Source organism: Fringilla coelebs, assembly GCF_963513975.1.
Source record: "Fringilla coelebs genome assembly, chromosome: 3".
Lineage (NCBI taxonomy): Eukaryota > Metazoa > Chordata > Aves > Passeriformes > Fringillidae > Fringilla > Fringilla coelebs.
This window is the reverse complement of record NC_140030.1, coordinates 106,986,400-107,006,507: the sequence shown is the minus strand read 5'-3', so window position 1 is coordinate 107,006,507 and position 20,108 is coordinate 106,986,400. Positions and strand designations below refer to the sequence as shown.

General features: G+C 39.7%; 1 protein-coding gene across 2 annotated transcripts in view; it reads left to right on the top strand.

Annotated features, from left to right (window-relative positions):
• Positions 1 to 14,154, top strand: part of CNIH3 (cornichon family AMPA receptor auxiliary protein 3) — a gene marked incomplete at both ends in the record, with an annotated part of 44,265 nt that extends 30,111 nt beyond the window's left edge. For both annotated transcript variants that reach the window (XM_084203047.1, XM_084203046.1), the window contains 3 exons: positions 9,768 to 9,880; positions 12,326 to 12,469; positions 14,127 to 14,154. In XM_084203047.1, coding sequence (XP_084059173.1) covers positions 9,768 to 9,880; positions 12,326 to 12,469; positions 14,127 to 14,154 — 285 coding nt within the window. The remainder of the gene's footprint in view (positions 1 to 9,767; positions 9,881 to 12,325; positions 12,470 to 14,126) is intronic.
• Positions 14,155 to 20,108: the final 5,954 nt, after the last annotated feature.

Below are 20,108 nucleotides of genomic sequence, written 5' to 3'. Positions count from 1 at the left end.
CCCAGGTTGTTATTCAGTGTCTCCCTGTGACTCAGGGCAGCAGAAGGTTATACCCAGACACTGTATAAAACTATTTATGTAAATACTATGTATTTTAAAGATTGTTTTTATCATCTCAAATGCCTTTAATTTTTTTTCCTCTCCAATATTTCCACTGCAATTTCAGTGGTTCAGAATAGTTGAATGCTTTTAATTGGATCACATTAGATAGTTTTGTCAGGATCTGAACTTGCTATTAACTGGCCTGATAAGCAATGTGAATCTGAAACAGATGTTCATTAATCCTTTTTTTTTTTGCAGGTTTAAACATATGATCTGTTACTGGGACTACAGTAATATTCTGAATTAACATTATCAGATGAAAACTTCACATTTTAAAACAATCTTAAGTCAAAAGAATAATTTTAGGCTGTTACACATTTGCCTTTCTGGAAGAAAATATAATACAACTCTGCTTTTCTTGTCTTTAGGTGGATGTTCTGTAGTCTTTTTGCCACTTTTTGAATTTTGCATTTTGTTCTCTTAGTTGGATACTTTGATCTTTTAAAGGTTGTGTTGAGAGATGAGTGTTCAGCAAGACTTGGCTCTCCTTTTCCATAGTGTTTGTTGGTGTTTGTGTTACAGTAGTGCTTTTGGTCGCCTGGTTGTGCCAGATGCTACAAAAACCACATGGTAATAAATATGAAGAACATTTGTTCACACTCACAAGACATGTCCACAACAGGAAAGGTTGCACAGTTGTTCTGATGATAGAAATCTTGTTTTTGGACACCTACTTAGTTTTCTTGTTTGCAGGTAGAGTTTGAATCTTTTCTTTTAAACCAAAGGTAAAAATTTGCTTGCTGTTTTTGACGGGTCTGATGTTTTGTTGTGTCAATAATTGCATGGGGTCTTGGATCTCTACAGCAGCAGTTCAAATCCAGCCCATTTTGGAGTCAGACTCAAACTGCTGTGGTCACATTGATGTCAGCTTGCTGGGAGTGAAATTATCTGGTGTTGTATGCTTAGAGGCTTGGGATGTTTGCTCTACAGAAATACAAATGAACAGAGGCAATAAGATGAGCTAGATCTCCTTCAATGTCCTAGTGAGTATGAGTCACACCCCTCTGCTATACATGCACACACAAAATTAGCTCCCAAACTGCCTCTGAAGAAATTCCAGAGTTTGCATGTAGCCCCTAGAATAAAGGATATTGCTGTTTCCAAAGCAGATTATACCTGAAGATTTTGTATGGTGTCAGCTTGCCATGCTCTGCATATTCTCTCCATTAGGATTTGGACTGTGATTGCATCATGCTTCATAAAACTAAATTCTTTGAAGTTCTCCTTTGTTTGAAGTGCCCCAAAGCTTTTGAAAATGCATTAGATTCTAAACATGTGTGAGAAACCCAAAACTGGTCTGTATTTCAGTACTCCATTCTTACTTGAAAGGTACTGCTAAACTTCTATTGTATGATAAAGCCAACTTTATTCTGGCCTTCAGAGTGGCTCTGACAGGATATTTTTACATTAGGAGAGAGTATTTTTTACACTTCAAGGGTAAAATGTGAAGTTAGCTAAAAATGTATTAGTACACGGTTTTGAGTTCATGAAAATCATGACTTATGGTGGAGTTCTTTTTAGACAACTTTCACACAGCATCCCTCATTAGTGGCAGGAGATAAATTCTGAATCTTCTCTTCATGTAAACAGTGAGGCTGTCCTTAGGTTGTACAAGGGAAAGAAAGGAAGAAAGAAGAATGATGACAGGAGAAGTGGAGATACAAGAAAAGCAAGTAAAGCATTTGTAGCTGAAATATGACACACTTTCACTAACTCTGTGTTGGTTTAATTGTTTTCTGCAGCTTGCCTAAATGAGGAGGGAGTTAATATATTCACAGTGATTCACACTTGGTAGAGGTTTTGTTTGCACCAGAAGGATGAAGGACATAATGATTTTCCCCGAATCTTGTAATAGATTTCCAGGCCTTCAGTACCTTTGTTACCAAGCTGCCTTTTGCAGTTCTGCACTCTGACAGAGAATTCAGTACAGATAATCTAAAAGCTTTCCTCTTTCCCTCTCTTAAGTCTTTTCTGCCTACTTTTTTGTTACATTTGTTATCTATGAAGTTTGGAATGGGATAAAATTGGGCAGTCCCTATTCAGTTAGTCTTTTGCGCACCCACATAGTTTGAATTTCATCAGAAAGAAACTTGGCCCAGAAGCTATTTTGCAGAACTGATAATAGAATTGGGATCAAAGAGCTGGCAGTATTTATTCTTTGCACATAAATTATCCCATAAATGTTGCTGGACTAGAGATAGTGCATCTCTTCTTCACACTTTCTGTTTATTTTTAAAGAGGTTGCATTCATATTTACTAAAAAAAGTATTACTATTGCAGTAAAAATACTGACTATAATCCCTTTTGTCCTTTCTTTGGATACAGTATCATATCTGGAAAGAAAGCCCTTAAAATAGGACTAAAGAACTGAGAGGAAGTGTAGTATTTCTGGCAGGCAATTCATTCACTACTGACACTCATTGATTAAGTGAATTGTGCCAACACTATTTTTAGTCAATTTTACAAGTTCCTGAATTCAGCACTTTTGAAAAGTTAGAACTAACAATTGTTATTTTTAGCAATAATTGCCTAAGGATGTCTGTGTGCTTACCTAGGGATAATGAGAAGATAGATCCTGCTGTGTCTGCCAGGTGCTCTTAGCAGGGGGAGCTTGTAATGGGAGAAGTTAGGGAAACTATTGCAAGAGTGAAGAGTTCAAACTTGTGACTCAGCCACACTTTGGTCCTTATTCTTCTTCTACTCTGGGGGGGAAGTAGGATTTGCCAGAGTGATGCCTGATGAAAACTGGAATATCTTTTAAAGAGAGATATTCACAGTGTTATTACTCATGAAAATATTTCTGTATGAAACTATTTCAGCTTAACTGACTATATTTTGCTGCTAATCTCATCTCTAAGTGTTTAGTCAATAACCAAAGTGCCAAACAAAGTGTCACTGTGTAACTGATGACCTCTTGCTCTACAATTCAGCTTCTCCCAGTCCTGTTCTGGAGAGTTTGTAAACATAAGTCCTTGCAGTGGGAGAACGTCACAAGTAACAGTGGAATAAGCTGAAGATGCAGCAAAAATTTGGATGAGTAATGTTGTCTGTGCTGTGCTCCTGAGAGCAGTGTACTTCTCAGCCACTTGGGGTGATGCGATTTATGCATCTGTTCTTCAGAGCTGTGTTGAAATATTGGCAGAATTTGACTTGCTAATGGCCTGTATTTGCTCTAATTCAGTATGCAATAAAGTAAGTATTTGCATTTTAATAAAACGAAGGAAGTTAAACCAGAGGTCACTGTTATGTTTGGCAGAATGTTCAGTGTGGCTTTAAGTTGGGCTCACACCCTACAAAGCCACAGTGCAATTACAAAAAGCAGTATAATTCCTGAGTGTACAGCACAATGATTTCACTCCATACCTGTTTATGGATGCAGTTTTTTCTGCTGAGAGTTAAATGTCCTGCCTTGCATCTCATTGCTGGTGTTTTCTATAAAGCTGTTGTAGTGCCAGGGAGGGAAATGTCTTTGCCACTTCTGCACTGCACCAAATCTGCTTCCTCAGACTGCCAGTCTTCACACACCCGACGCGGAAACAGCCCTTTAGCCAACGCTTCGTTTTCAGCATTTATGGAAGTGTCAGTCTTGGGCAGACCCCCAGGAGAAGGCCTGAGGGCCCTTCCTGAGCCCTGCAGATGGCTGAACTTCATTTTGATCATCCCTGAGGTTTGTGCATTCATAGCCCTGCCTGTGAGCTGGGGGTTGGTTTTGTAGCTCCTAACGAGCAGCTGCCGCGCTAATTGCCGTTCTCCCTGGTTTTGGGGGAGCCGACAAAGGCAGCAGGAGCTCTCGGAGCAGCCCAGCTGCGGGGTGTCCTGGCTGCTTGTGCCTGAAATACCCAAGTGAGGTAGGGCAAGGAGAGGTTTATTACCCTGTTTTCTGCCAGCGCTGTGGAAATTAGAGGAGTTGGCACTCCGGGGTTGCTAACCCAGCTTCTGTCGCTGGTTCGGAATTAGCGTTGGAAAAAGGAAGGTCATAAAGATGTCTCCTGATCCCTGCTGAGTGGAAAAGAACATTTGCAGAGGAGATGCACTTGTAAGATCACAGCACATCTGCCCTAATGACGTGCCTGCCAAGGATGGGGCACTTCTTGGATTGTGTTGGTGCCCTGCAGACCTTTCAGTCTTTTTTTAATCCGTTTCATAACCTTTTTACCTGTTGGCTGCTATGACCTTCCAGGGGCTCTGCAATACCAAAATATTTATGGATACTCCTGATGAGTGTCCTGTAAAGACCTGATTCTGGTCTCTCACTCCTGTTAAAGTTATTACTGGTCTTAAGAAAAAGCTTAAATATTCCAGTCATAAACTAGCTCCAGTGGAATATATAGAATTGAATATAATTATCCCCATGTTGCAGAAGAAAGAGACAATGAGAAGTGAAATGATAGGTCTAAATATAAATGTGTTTAGTAGCTGAGATGGAAAGAGCATCCAGAAATCCTGTATTTTAATATTAGATCTTGTACTGTGTCACAGATGGATATGGAGTGAGAATAGTAATTAGGCTCTTTGTGTTACTCATTTCATTGTCTGATATTTGTGCTGTGGAGTGACTTATGTTCACATTCACTTAAGAGAAATGTTTAAAGAAATTCCAATAGCTCTTTAGAATAATTAAATTACCCTCACAAAGCACTGGCTTTTTGCTACTTTGTTTCATTGTGATCCCGAGCAGTGAGTGGAGGGGTGAAAACACAGATGTTATATCCCTTTTTTTTTTAAATTTGTTCTCTGCATTTTGTTTGTAACATTAAGTCTTGCATGTGTGTGCTGCTCCTCTCCCCCAGATAAAATATAAAGCTGCATATATGAATTTAGTAGGTTCAGCTGCATGTTGTCCTTTTGATGATCTGGAATCCATTTCTCAGGCATTTTCTTCTGAACTCCATGCACAAATCTACCTACCAAACTGCTAAATACTTCTAGACGTTTGCATAACATGGTTTTGAACTACTTAAAGTGGTTTTGTTACGTGTTTGTGTTATAACAATTTGATGCTACTGAATTAGCAACTAGCAAACAGTCTGTGGAGACACAGGCAAGTGTGGATTTTAACAGGAGAATTGAAATAAATTGGACCTGAATATTTGGACAGAAAACCTTAGCATATTTACTGTGACAGCATTGTATTGGGCTCTAGGGCAGCCTTTCAGAAGAGGTTGTGAAAGTCAAGTAACCCAAATCATTTAAAGTAGATTAGAAAGATACACTAGAAAAGTGGGAAAACTTCTCGTATTTCAAGAGTAAAATTTAGTGTTTCATCTGTTTGATCAGAGCAAACAGTATGTTTAAAACTGTTGGAATTATTAAGATGTATGGTCTGTGTATTTAAATAACACATAGTTGACCCTTCTTCTTTGATTTGTGCACCAGCAGGAGGAAACAGATGATTTGTTTCAGAGTATGTACATTCCTCATACACACACAGTCTGGGCTAAGGCACATGCTGCTACTATTTTTTGTGTGGTTTTGCTTTCTTTCTTTCCCTTTCTTGCACTCCACTTCTGATTTTTCCGGTCTGTGCTGTTCAGTTAGGGGAATTTCGGAGTCATTAAATAATCTCCCTTTGATCTCACAGTGTCTTTAACTCAGCTGACACTCCCCAGTAACCCAGGTTAGCTCTGGCAGGCTCTGTAGGGATGGGCTTTAAAGTGTTATTGAAATAACTCCTGTGTCCTGAAAACCTTGGGTACACCTCCACCCCCTCTTTCCCCTGCTATTGATGAGGACTGATTCTGTCTGCTTTTTTGAGGGATGAGGTGGAAAAAGCAGCAAATGAACCCCATGGTGACAAGCTGCAGCCATCCTCTAGTGCAGGCAGATGCAGCAGCAATAAGCACTGCAGTAAAGCAGTGTGCACTTAGATCAGACCTCATCTGGGGCCTGTGATTCCACACAGGCATGATGCTTTCAGTTTTCTCCTGCTTTCAGGTGGATGGAAAGGGGCTCCTGGGGTTTTAAGGTGAGCAACTTGTTTGCAGTGGGGTAATCACCAGAAGGAGATTCAGCCCCCACTTCTCTGCAGGATTTTCCTGCCATCTGTAGGAGGGGAAGGCAGGCATTAAGAGGGGAAGTTGTTTCAGCCTCTAACAGTGAAATGAAGACTCTCAGAAGCTGTGGTAGGGTAGAGTGTGTAATGGCTGGCAATTTCTGGGTACAGTGTAAAATCTGTAGTTGCAGTGTGGAGGTTGACAGGCACAGATGGAGACTGATGTAGACTCTTGGGTGTTTTGGGGAAGGAACAGCAATTCTGTGAGAATTATTATTATTAGTGTGTAGCATTCAGGAGCATTGGTCTAAGCAAAGTGCTGGAAAGAAGAATCCTGACATTTCCGTGGCTTAAGAGTGGAATTCAGTTGTTGCAATTGATTTTCTAACTGTGAGAATTTAATAGCACTGATGAAGAAATATTACTATTCCTGCTATAATATCTTCCTAATATCTTCCCAGTTCTGTTTTCTATGAGGTATTTTATGGGCCCTGTTCACTGGTGAGACAAACTGTAAGAGTCATTCCATGTAAAAATTATACAGTGTCCTGTAAAATCAAAATTACATTTGAGAAGGAGGCATCCATCTGTAATAAACAGAATAAGGAGGAAAGATTCAGACAAAAAAATACAGTTTCTCTTTTGTATAAGACCAACAGAACAGATTTAGGAAATGGGAAACAGAATAACTTTATTTGGGACTGAGCTTATCTAAAGAGGTCTTTGTATTCCTATAAACAGAAAGAAGCTGCTGATAGGTGCTTAAATCCAGTGTCTGTTTTCCTGCTCTTTAGTTCAGCCCAACCTAGGTGGCTATCCATAGCAAAGCCTGCTTTATTTTCTGTGGAGTTAAAGAAGGATCAATCTGCATGTGCAGTGTGTGTGTACTGCCTCATATGAGAATAAATTCTTGTGGTGAGATGATAATGAGCATGATACCCACCTAAGGTTTAACATTTTAAATGTGAATGATAAATTGTGAATGAGGGTTTACTGATGTGGACATGTACTTAACTATACAGTTATATCAGAACAAAACAAACAAAGTTACAGTGGTTTCTTCTTCCCTTGCTTATGTTGTAGCAAAAGGCATTTCTGATTAGCAGCATTTTTTTAAAAATCTAGAAGCTGACTTCCTTTCAGGCTTTCCTGTGGTTGTCCACAGTGAAATATCAGCAGGGAAATAAAATTTCTGGTGGTAAATTTGTAGTGCCATTTGAGCTTGGGACTCAAAGCGACCAAGTTGCCTCCCTTAAGAGTTTTGCTGCTACGCCAGTTTCTCCTTCTCCTCCATGTTTCATAACCATCACAAGCTTTATCTTGAGCTGTGTCAGAAAGCAGAGGTCGTTATTTGAATCAGGATGTTCCTGGTTCAAAATAGAAGTGTACTATTTATATCCTAACATGTTTACCATCTGACAGCTTCCTATGCTCTCACAGGAATGAATTAAAGACGTTGGTTTGGTTCCTGTTGCAGTTATCTGTATCACTGAAGTTGCTTTGCAGTTGAGTACCTCAGCAGGAACTACAAGGATTGACTACTGCTTGTTTCTCAGCCAGCTTTCTTCCCTCCAGGAGCTGAATCCCATGTTTGCTAAAGTTGATTTCAAGTTCTCATTGTTTTCAAAGGATATAGTGTCAAATTGCAGGATGATTCTTACAGCCAAGAACTGAGGCAGTGTTTTATTTTAGCTACTTACTTGACCTCATAAGCCTTGCTGTTAGTGCCTTTCTATACTTTATGCTTCCAAGTCTCTCACCTCCTTTTAGATTTTTGTCTCTGAAGTACCTCAGCTGAATGTAACTGGCTTTGCAGGCTGGGCTTTGTTTGCTTCTTTGCATGTATTCTCTCCAGAAACAGTGATTAGCAGTGATCCCTTCTTATTTATGTCTACAGGAAAATACCACTCCAAGAAAAGGTTAAAGAGACACAAATGGCCCATTTGCTGTTCTACCAAAAGTATAGATAGATTTAATTTACACCAGAAATTGTGACTGGAAAGTGAGCCTACTTCTGAGAGTCCTCAGCTTCCTTTGTTTCCTTTCTAATTTCACTGCAGATTTTTGGTTTGTTTTTCAAGCTCTGCATAAATATTCACCGTGGGTTTCCTTCCCTGTTATTACCAGCCAGCCCACTGATCAGGCACCAGGATTGCAGTCTAGCTAAGTTTGTGTGTTGTGTTGGAACCAGCAATCAAATATGTGAAAATGAATATAATACACTTTTGAGTGTTGTGATGTTCAGTGGGCAGATGTACATCATGAAGACCTTTCTTGTCTACAATTTGTTATGAAGATGAATCATTCCTTGAGGAAAGGTTATAGTCATGTTGTAAATCACATTCTCAAACTGAAAAAAAAAAACAAAACCAAAGATCCAGCAGTGATAAATAAGTACCATCTGGAATCTGAAGTATATAATTGTATTATGATTTCTCATCCACATAAAATAAGCCCTTGAGAATGTTTAAGTTGAAGGCACAGTCACAGAGATACCCAAATCTGTTAACTTCTTCAAGTGCTGAAGTGAAATGCATTAAAACAGTATATTCCATGTGGGGTGGAAAGACTCCTAGAGCCAAGATGATGGAATTCTTTGCAGCACAGCTGTATGGGAGCAGGTATTTGAAGAAGCTGTGTAGTAAATTTTACCTTGTTTTAAAAAAAAAAAAATAGGGCTCACTTTAATTATTTGACATATGATAATGAATTGTCATCAAAAAAGCCCCCAAATGCCTTTTGAGATTTAATTTTGGTTGATGCATCTCCAAGATGAAGCAGTGGATGCAGATGAGTTGTGTATGAGCTTTGAGAAATATGCACTGCTGGAAATTAATCTTTTCTGTGACTTGAAGAAAAGAAGCAGGGATTTCTGAGAAAAGACATGGAGAGAAAACAAGAGAAGAAAGACAGCTAAGAAATGAGAAAGCAGTGAAGAAAGCAAAGTGCCTTTTGAAATAACTACTCTGAATCAACATCACATACATTTCTGCTTCTGCCAGCTGCCCACTCATTTTCTCTTTTAATAGAAAGAATCGTCATGGTTCTGAAACAACGAGTGTAGGGAGGCATGGATTTTCTTAGGAAGTGAGTTTCCTGTCTTAGTGGGTTTGTGCTTGCAAGACTGGCTTGGTAATGGATTTGATCTCTTTATGGTGTTTATAACATATCAAAATGGTAGAAGCAGTGCTTTGTTTTTCCAAGGACACTCCTCCAGTGTAGGAGCAAAACTTCAGGAATAGCTTTGTTTCCTTTCTGAATGCTTCTGTAATAAAACTTTGTTCTTTGAAAACTCTTCTACTGGCATTCATTTGAAAACTCTTTTACTGGCATTCAGTCTCAAAGTGCTTTTGTGAGGGAGGCATTTATATAATTTATGTTTTGTTGACATAGATCTGGACACCAGATGAGACATTAAGTGATTTGTCCCATTTGTCTCAACAAGGCCTTGGAGTACAAACTTGGGTAGAACCTTAACAAACCTGGCCCTGGGTCCTGTGCTCCTTGCTCAAAGCCACGCTGTCTGCCAGCTGACGTGTGTCTGGGGACAGACACACAGCAGACTTGCAAGACTTGCAGAGTTGATTTGTTCTCTGAAAAACTACCTAGGTGACTAAAATCAAAGACATGTTTGTTTCACTGACTTCTGTTCTTTCTGTTCCTTTCCTTTTAGCTGGTGCTGCCGGAGTACTCCATCCACAGTCTTTTCTGCATAATGTTTTTATGTGCCCAGGAGTGGCTCACACTGGGGTTAAATGTTCCTTTGCTTTTTTATCACTTCTGGAGGTAAGCCCTTCTTTTATATGCTGACTGCTTGTTAGGCTTGCTTGTCAGCTCAGCACACATGCAGGTTGTGTGAACAATGAAGGACAGTGGTAGGAGTGGAGAGGAGCATCTCTTGCCTAGAGGCTCTTGCCTATAAGCCACTGAAACTTATTTTTCCAGAGAAAAAGGAATTTTTTTTCATGATTTAGAAAGGCTAAGGAAAACATATGATAATACAATGTGGCATTCAGTTACTTGGATGAATATTCTGAAGGGTGTCAGGATGCACTCATCACAAGTGAAAACATGGAAGTGAAATAGGCTGGAATCTGAATGTGGAACTTGGTGAAGCTCTAAATACTTCACAGATGGGGAGTTGCAAGACAGTTCATATCTGAAAGAGCTTAGACTTCTTTATTCAGCCCTTGCAAGAAAACCTTTCCATTGTAGTTGTGAAATAGCCTGGGAAGGTTGACAGATTTTTGTGTCTCATCTTTTTTGGCAGCTTTTTGATTTTTTTTTCCAGTTTTCTTTCTGTACAGTAGGGAATTTCTGTTCTTCAAGAGAATCCTCTTTTAGAGAATCATGGAGTAGGGATTGGAGTAGATGAAGAGCTGTTTCTTCACACTGCTCATATGAAGAACTGGGGAGTGTTCCCACTCTGGACCTCTGAATTGTGTTTGTATTCACTGAGGGGCTTCCAGAGTTGATCACATAAGACCTACTGTTGTTTTCCAGACAGGCAGTGCAGCTGCTGCTGCATCTCCCTCTGCATTCTAGTGGAGGATCAGCCTTCTGTTGCTTCTGAAAATAACCAAGAGACATCAGTTTTTGTGGTTGTCATTCTGGAGACTTCCCTAGTTCTGCATTTTCACAATGTTTGTAAAAGCACAGATGATTTTTGTCTGTCGGGGTCTCTTTGTGTTACAAAGGTACATATGGTAGCAGAAGAATAATTCTGTAAAGAAGTCAAAATGGTAGCAGAAGAATAATTCTGTAAAGAAGTCAAAATCATCATCTCAACCAGGAACTAAAAAGCAGTAGCTTTTTTACTTTTTTCTTCCTGCAAAAGCTTGGTGGTAATGCAGAGTCATATGATAAAGAGCATTATTCAGAAATTAGAGTGCCAGTATAGTTCTCAGAAAGCTAAATGAAATGAGCTACAAGTGCTTTTCTCCCTATTGTTCTGCTCCAATAAAAGTGAAACTGTTTTATGCTGCTATTTTGCTAGGGTTAACAACCCTTAGTGTGACAATGAGACCCATAAAAAAATTTCTAAAACCAATTTTTTTTCCAAGGGGAAAATGGTCAGATTCTAAGTAATGATATTAACCTTTGGAGAAAATATTTGATTTTTTTTTCCTATGCTTCTTCATATGTCTTGCTATAGATACTCCATAATTACTGCTGCTTTAACCACAGGCAGGTTTGGGTTCATTGTGTAAAGTTCTGCACAGAACCATGGGGAGACACTGTGTAATATCCTCATCCAAATAAAGAGAATTAAGCAAGATTCCACCTGTGGTTGCCCATAAAAGAACTTGCAATCTTGTTAGAGATTGTAAGTGGATGAGACTAACATTGGAAGAGAGAAAGGCAAAGTTATTTTGAGAACATCTTTCAAAGTTTGCTGCTGGTTGCTTGCTTGGTGTTTTTATATCTCCTGTCTATCTGTCTATCCATCTGTAAGAAATCAGCAGTCTTCTGCTTACTTTGTCAAAGCAGCAGAAATAACAATATTCCCTCTGATTCGTGCTGATCTTAGAGCAGTTCATTAAGGTTTTTTTTGTTGTTTTGCTTTTGCTTTTTACTGCAAACTAACTGAGACAAAAGCTCTTTTGCCAAAGAAGTTCTTCTGTCACGATTTTCTCAAACACTCAATCATTGCTGAGAATAATTAGAAATTTGTCCTATGGAAGAAGAAAAATATTTTTTGAGGAAAATTATTTGGATGATAAATTCTTGAGCAGTGCTACATGTAGAAAATATTGGTCAGCCACTTCCTACATTACTCCATATTGGCTTTTTTCCTTTTCAGAGTTGGAGGAACTTAGCTACCAGTTGGTTGGGACTGTCACCTTTCATCATGTCTGAAATCAGTTGTGTAGGTGCAGTGAAAGCCCTGTAATCCTTCCTCTTCTCTGTGATCACAAACCACCATATCTTGTCACTCACAATGTCTAAGCTATGAGTGGATAAGCCAGAAATAACTCTGTAGGAAGGGGAAATGTTTTGATCTGAAGAATTAATAGACCACAGAAAATCCACGTTCATTAATTGCTTGGTTCTGTAAGGAAGGAGTGCTTAGACTAGCACCCTGATTTTTACAATGTCTAGAAATAGAGACTTGGGAAAGAAAGGGGAATTCCTGCTACATCATGGAAGATAGTAGTCAGGTGTGTGTCTGCACATACTTAATACAGATGACTACAGAGTCATTGCAGGTGTCTCCTGCTGCTCTTTCAGGTATTTTCGTTGCCCAGCAGACAGCTCAGAGCTGGCCTATGATCCGCCTGCAGTCATGAACGCAGACACCTTGAGTTACTGCCAGAAAGAGGCCTGGTGTAAGCTGGCCTTCTACCTCCTTTCCTTCTTCTACTATCTCTACTGGTAAGTCTGGCAATTCACTAAGCTGCTTTTCATTTCATGTCTGGAATTGCATTTAGGAATGACTAGAACCAGCTGGACAATTTCCTTAGTCTCATAAAAGGTTGCTTCTGCTGTTGATTCAGGGAAGCACTACTGCTGACTGCTGGCACTTCAGTACAGAATATTTAGTGTTTACCTAAGGCCTGAGCCAGGCCCCAGCACCAACCAAAGGAAACAACTTTTGCTTCTCTGTATGATCTTCTAGGAGGGTAAAATAGTGAATGTTGTGCTAATGGCATTGCATCAAATATAAAACTATCATTTTTTATGATTCAAGAGGATCATAAGAAAAATACTATACCTTTGGTATAGTGATACTCAAGATGGTAAATAAATGGGTAGGTAGATGTTGGGTGGGAACATGGGATGCACCGTGCCCCTAGTCATTCCTACAGGCTCCCCTTCATGCCAGGGCAAAGCCTGTGCATGATCCAAACCCCTAAATAAAGTATATTCATGGAGATATGCACAACAATTGCATATCACATGTCCTCTGTGCACAGGCACAAATATCCAGTGCAAAAATATGTCAGGATCATTTAAGGTAAGGCCTTGCCAGGATCCCAGTGTAATCACACCTTAAAAACTACTGAACAACAAACTCTAACACCCTTTAAATGGAGGTGATGGTGTAGCTGTCTTTCTTCTACTCCTTCCTCCGTGATGTATTTGCTTAGAATCGCCTCTTCAAGCCAGTCTTGCATGTAGTCATCCCTCTTCAAGGCAGGTTTGTGTGCTGGTGGAAGAAAAGTGTTTTTCTCCTCTGGTTGTTGGTGTCTGACCTTTTCTGCTGTTCACCACATTTTCAGGAGTCACTGCTGCACGTTGTTGTTTCTCAGTATTCCTTTTAAATGCTGTTGAGGTTTGTGGGGGAAAAAGCATTTTTTTAGCTCCATGTTTTTGTGTTGGGATCAAAGTCAGCTCAGCAGTGTGGTGTAGCATCTCTCCTGAGACTTTACTGCTGTGCAGCTTCCTCTGAGCCCTTCAATCTCAAACATGGCCACCATCCAAAATCCACTGCCTGGTGCTAGATAAAATAGTATAAATTACAGACATTTTTTCAGTGCTTTCCTGGGTATTGGCAGAATTAGAATTGCAGCAGAAATGGAGCTGTGGCAATATATACTATTTTCTCTGCTTTTCAGAGTTGCATTTAATATGTATGGATTCAGTCCAGCTGGTGGCTGCATTTTATGTTTCTTCTAGTGCACAGAGTTTTTTTCCAAAGGAATCAAAACAATGCAATTTCATGGAAAACCTTGCCTGCCCTGCCGAGAGTTGCTGGTTGAAGTTTGAAAGATCAAACACACTCTAAAGCAAAATGGTTTTGTTTCTTTCCTGTTCAAATCCAGACATCAGACTGAGCTTTAAAAAGCTCAAACACAGCTTGTGGTGCAGTAGGATGTCGATAATGAATTTGTTATTTCTTGAGTGCCTTTTGATACCCATCTTGAATACACCATAATTAAGATGCCTTAGAGAGATAGAAGGAATGCAAAGGAAAGCACAGGCCATTACTGCCAGACCTGAGGAACAGACAGCAAAGGGTTATAGAAATCAAAGTGCTCTGCATGCTTCAAAGGGATACTTTCATATTGTGTCTTTCTTTTACATTCAGCATGATCTACACTCTGGTGAGCTCTTAACTGAAAGATCATCACTAAGGACTGAAAACAACAAAGGCTGGAGGTGCAAGGACGAGCAAACCAAGGGATGCATGATTAAAAAGAGCAAAGAGGAAAACTTTGAACCCAAGCAGTAAATACGGCACATGAAAGAGAGATCCAGCAAAGAGAAGCAGAATACCTTGGGAGAATGGCTGAGTTAATTCTGTTTGTCTCCTGTTTCTCAGTGTATCGCAGCAAATGATTTTCAAAACCCAAGCAAACAAAAAAATTGCAACAACGTGGGCCAAATTATACTACTATTCACCTTTCCAGGGATAATGCTGCTTGGTTTAGTGGATTCATTAAAACTTTAATGCTTGTAGTCCCTGCTGTCTTCCAGGAAGCAACATTTCTTTTCTTAAGGACTGTTCTGGACTGAGGAAGCGCAGGACAAGATGATCTTACACAGAAAGAAGAGCTGTGCAACATTCTGAAAACAAGCAGTGAGTGGACTTCGGATGGGATGTTCTCCTGACACTAGGCAAACAGGGATGTCAAGTCTCATGGAACTGCTTCAGTGGTTTTGGTTTGTTGGTTTTCTTCCCCCACCAAAACAACAATACCAAAAGAATTTGCAGTTTCAGTGTTCTGTATTCTAACTATATGCTATTCCTGCAGGTGAACATCCAGTTTATTTCTGTACTCCATTTGTGATGCACCAACACCATACAGTGAGATGTAGAAATACACTGGGTTTAACCTAATCAGGCCAAGCAGTTATCAGAATAGAGTTCCTCTGACTGAAAAAAAAAAACTCAAACCAGGTAAAAGCTGCATATATTTAAAGAGGATTGTAACATAGCTATTATATTCATCACAATGCTGGATAGCGAATACTGGACCAGCTAATTGTGGCCTGTAATTCTGTTTTGTAGTTTTACTTCTGCTGTAAAATTTAAGCTGGAACAAATACACATAATGTCTTTGTCTTGTATGAGGTTCCTATTGGAAGATGTTCTGTTTTTTATAATTTAAAGGTTTTAAAATTTTGTCATAGAATTCTCATTCTAATTCATTTATATGGGCTGCATATCTTTATACTTATATATGTATATACAAATACATATCTACATAAATACTCACAATCTATTTACATTTTAGGTCCATCTGTTTGACAGGTCAAAGGCATCAAGTGTCCAGAACTGCTGCTAAATATATTTCAGTGCTGCTCCAGGTGAACCCAGACTCATTCCCTCAAAGTCACTGGTGCTGGGGGTAGTAGCAAGGCTGTAAACTCGAGACTAACACCAGAGCCTTCACTGCTTAGCTCTTGCATTGGGAATGAGCTGACAAGGTGGGTTTCTACCAGAGACTGGCAGAGAACAGTGTGGAGAGGCCCATCTGTCCCCTGGCTTGTTCATAGCTGGTCCTGTTAGCAGGAGCTCACTGATCATCACCTTTGGTCTAGCTATTGAGAGCCAGCAGACTGATCCTGTACCAAGCTCTGAGGTGTTTTTAGGCTGGGCACAGCAGTTCAGCTGGAGAGATGCAGTCTCACCATGGCTGCTGAGTCATCCCATGTCTGGCATGTTCCCTGTGGAGCTACTGTGTGCCTGCAGTGCCAGGACTCACTCTGGTTTGGTCTGTGCAGTAACAAAATTAAATCCTGTTAACCAGCAAAGCACAGGGGCTGCATGCTAACTCTGCTCCTGGACCATGCCAGCTCCCAAACCCTGCCTGGGCATTGCTTGGAATGGGGCTAGCTGGCCTGTGCAAGCATTCTAACAATATTTAAATGAAGTTGTCCCAAGGGCTGATGTTTTTTAATTTACAGTAGTTTCATTCTTGAATTTTCAGTAGTTTTTATTGGATGCATTTTATCTTCATAAAATGTAGTATACCCAGTTCTAGAAGCAGAAGGCTGACAGGTCAGATGTTGGGAAGCTGATTTGGACTCTGATGGTTCATAGGTTTGGACTGTACCCACCACAGAGGTGGCTGAACAGCTCTTGAAATCACACTGACCCTGCTGGCAATATGAATATATTCTCTTGGAGTGAGCCTGAGCTAAGGAACTTCACTGCACCAATACAGAGCTAACTGGTGAAGCTCTGCTGCAGTGGAATAATTTATGCAGAACCCATGAAAAACTGATGTTTGTCTGTAGCTCAGTTTCTTCTCTGCATCCTGACTAAAGCATCTAGTTCTACAGCAGTGTAGGAACTAGATTCACACGAACAAGTCACAGTGAATAACTTCTAGATGTCTTGCTACCTCATAAAACTTTCATCTCTGAGCAGGTGACTGAATCTTTCCATGCATCTTCTAGGATTTCATAGGAGATGAAAAGAAATTACTTCAGGTTCCCTATATTACAAATACATGCTTTCAAGTCAGTTTCATTGAAAGACTTGGAATTTTGTGAGGTTGGATGGGTGAAAATATGATGTCTTCTTGCCTAAAAACACACAGTGTTCAAATCCTGAGGTTCAGGGATGAGCTGGACTGGTAGGAGTCAATTATTTGCCTGCAGGGCTGAGTAGAAGCTCTGTGAGTTTTTGTGACTGGCATTGGCCTGTAATTCTCAACTTTGCACAAAAAGCAGTTGTTCATGTGGGTCTTTGGAATGTAACCTCAGGGGACTTCAAGGACTGGAGTGGATATGCTTGGTCATTTGAAAGAGGTTCTCTATTTCAGGCAACTTCATCAATACACTTACCAAGCTCCACTGGAAAGCAGAATACTTCATTTGGTCCTACTACTGCTTTGAGTGAGTGTTTCCAGGATTTCACTGCTCTGGTACTTGAATTTTTTTTTTTTGGTGTTTTTTCAGAATAAATTTATTCTTAGATAATTTATTCCACTTGCTTTTGAGCCAACATTAGCCTAAGTACACTTTCTCTCATGCTGCTTAAGATTTCAATATATAGAGAAAGAAGTCCTTTTTACTCTCCATTCTGTTAAAAGTGAGCTGTCTCGTGTCCTCCCATAGAAAACTCTATTCTCCATTTCTTCTTTAAAGGGTTTCTCTCTTGTCTTTCCAGTCAAACTAATCTTTCTTAAGAGTGAATAATCACAGCTGTTCAGAGTATTCTGGAGAGTGTCTTACTCTAATTAGTTCTTGCTGTGAGTGGACAATGAAAGCTAAGATGTCTCAGTTCTTTCCAATAATACTTATTCAAAAAAGTAATCATGCAGTTCTCAATAGCATTTTGTTTCTCTTTGATATAAATCTTAAAGCTGATGGAAAAACTGATTAATATTACATTCCCTTTCATTGAATTTAGTCTGCAGAGCCAGGAGTTGGACTTGGTGATCCTTGTGGGTCCCTTCCAGCTTAGGAGATTCTGTGACTCTGCTTTAACCAAAGCAAGGGAAGAATAGAAAAGAATACTGTGATCTTTGGTCACAAGGAAGTGTCTTCCCCATGACACAGGTTTGAGGGAGAAATAATCTGTGCTATCCTTTTTGTCTCCAGTTCCTCCTTGTTGGTTAGTGGAGGCTGGAGATTTCCTCTGCAAGCCTGCTTTCTTCCTGTCTCTTTTCCCAGAAGGCTGAATGTTATTATTTAGGAGCAGAGTTCTCTTCTCTCACAGAGAGAAGAATCTTCTGGGATTTATTTGATGATAAATCCCAGAAGACACAAGAAAACACATCATCACCCTTTGCTCCTTCAGGAGCAGATGTGAAATGAACACATTCTTAAATGAGTATTCATTTTCCTCAACTGCACTATCTGTGAAGTGAAAGAGGTGATACTTACCTTGTGAACTCTTCCCATACATCTTGTACTTTTTTTTTTCTTTTTCCAGTAACTGTTGAATCTGCTTAAAAGAAAAAGGTAAGAGGTGGAAAAAAATGGGAGAGGATGAGACCTGGATGAGCTGCTTACCAAAGAGGCATCTACACAGTGTGCTGGCCTTTAGCTGCCTGTTCCTGGAAGGGATGAAAGGCAAGGTCTCCTATTTATAGTCAGGTAATTGCAGTGATGCTGAATAAAATTGTTGCTGCACTGACTGTTTCAGTTTCAAGTACAGCAAATCAGTGCTGATAGCAGAATGCTTCGCCTACAAATAATTAACTGTACTTAAGCTGTCAGAAATGTTTTTCCATCTGCTTCCTTGAGCCATATTCTTCCTTTTGCACTAAGCCCCTTGAAGAGAAAGAAAAAGTTCTTCAGCCTACACCTTACAGAAACTGCTCTGAGGTTGTTATGATCTGGCAGTGCTGTTGGGGTCATGAGTAATCCTACATTGTTAGCAAGGGTATTAGCAATCTATTGCTTTTCCTTTCTCCACACAGGTACTTTTGCCAAAAAAATTGAAAAATCACTGTGCATGATCCAAAATCCTTGAATTTACTGGAGGTTATTTGTTGTTTCCATTTAATGCCCATTCCCTCTACATGGGAAATAGGTTCACACTGGAAAGTCTCCATGCTTTTGTTGGGAGGGTCCTTTAGATCTAGACACCACATCCATTAAACTGAATTATGCTAATGAAAAGGGAACCTGCCTTTTTGAGGGATCAGGGTAAAATTTCAGTGCTCATGTTAAGCTGCCACAGAAAGTTATACCAACTTGGTAAAAACCTGGCTACATGGAAGCTGATGGAAATCATGCCTTCTGTTTCACGTGAGCCCCACTTAACACTGCACAATTTCTACCAAGAGATTGGTGGAAATTAAAAGTAGAAGAAAACCCAAACAAATACGATAAGTTTAGTTCATCAAAAATGTTACTGGATGTCAGATAAAACTTGGGTTGCTACAAATAGAACAGGAGATGAAAAGGTCGAAAGAAACCAAGAGTTGGGTTTTTTATTCTTTGGGAAGCAGCAAATACTAGGCTGCCATCCATGCTCCACTGAACTTTTCGTTGGTGATCTCAGTCCAGATTCCTGCTCTGGTGAGTTTTTCCATCATCCCTTGCTCATGAGCACATTGTTCTGATTTATTTTTGTTCTGCTCAGTAGCACAGTTGCAGGTGGGAAGGAGGGAAAATTCCCCCATGAAATACAATATTCCCCTTCTTTTCTCCCAGAAAACATGTGAACATGCTGTAACAACATTCTGATTATGTGTTTCAGTGGTACACCTCAACCAAAGAATGAAGTTCTTTGCTGCAGACAATATTCTGATGCAATTTAATAAACCACAGGTCTAGAAATATTTTTTAGTGCTTGCACACTTGAAGTAGTTCTTTTATTACCTCTAATTGCTGGCCAACTTCCCATGTAAGAGAAAATATGCTTCTGTGGCACAACTCCATGAATTTCTGTGAAGTCAAACTCTCAGTAAAACTCTGAGAAAAGTGCTTTTTAATTTTTTTTTTCTAATAATGAAACCCCATATTTGAGTCCTGTTTTATGGCAACAGAATAAAGCATTAAAAGACAAACTATCTTGTTTAGTCTAAATCTCAAAGAGATGTTGCTCCTTCTCTCCTATAAATTATCCCTAATATCACCGGTCTCCTGACAGACCTGAAGAAATTTGCCTGTCCCACTGTTCTGACAGTTTCAGTCTTTTTAAACAGATTTGCAGCCACTGATCATCAGTGTGAAATGCTGACTGGAAAGAACAACTTTTACAGAACACCCCAAGATTTATGGAAGCATTTTAAATAGCACAGAAGTCATCCAGTCTTATGGAATGGCTCTCACCTGTGCACAGTAATGTAAAGTACCAAGCACTTAATAGTACAAGTAATACATGGGACAAGTCTTGTAGAACAAGCAAAGCAGGATTTCTCTCAGTGTTCTGTGAGCTCTTGGGAGATGGAGGCATTTCTCTCTCTGAGGAGTGCCTGGTACTGCACAGCTGAAATCAGCAATTACACATCTAGATGGTATTATAATCCTAAATAATGAATACTTTTTCTCATGGGAGGAAACAATGGAATTCAGTGGAATTAGTCAAAATGCATTTGTTGCACTGCCACCAAGATGGGTACCTGACCTGGGCTGGTGCTGAGCCTCAGGGCCTGCTGACAAA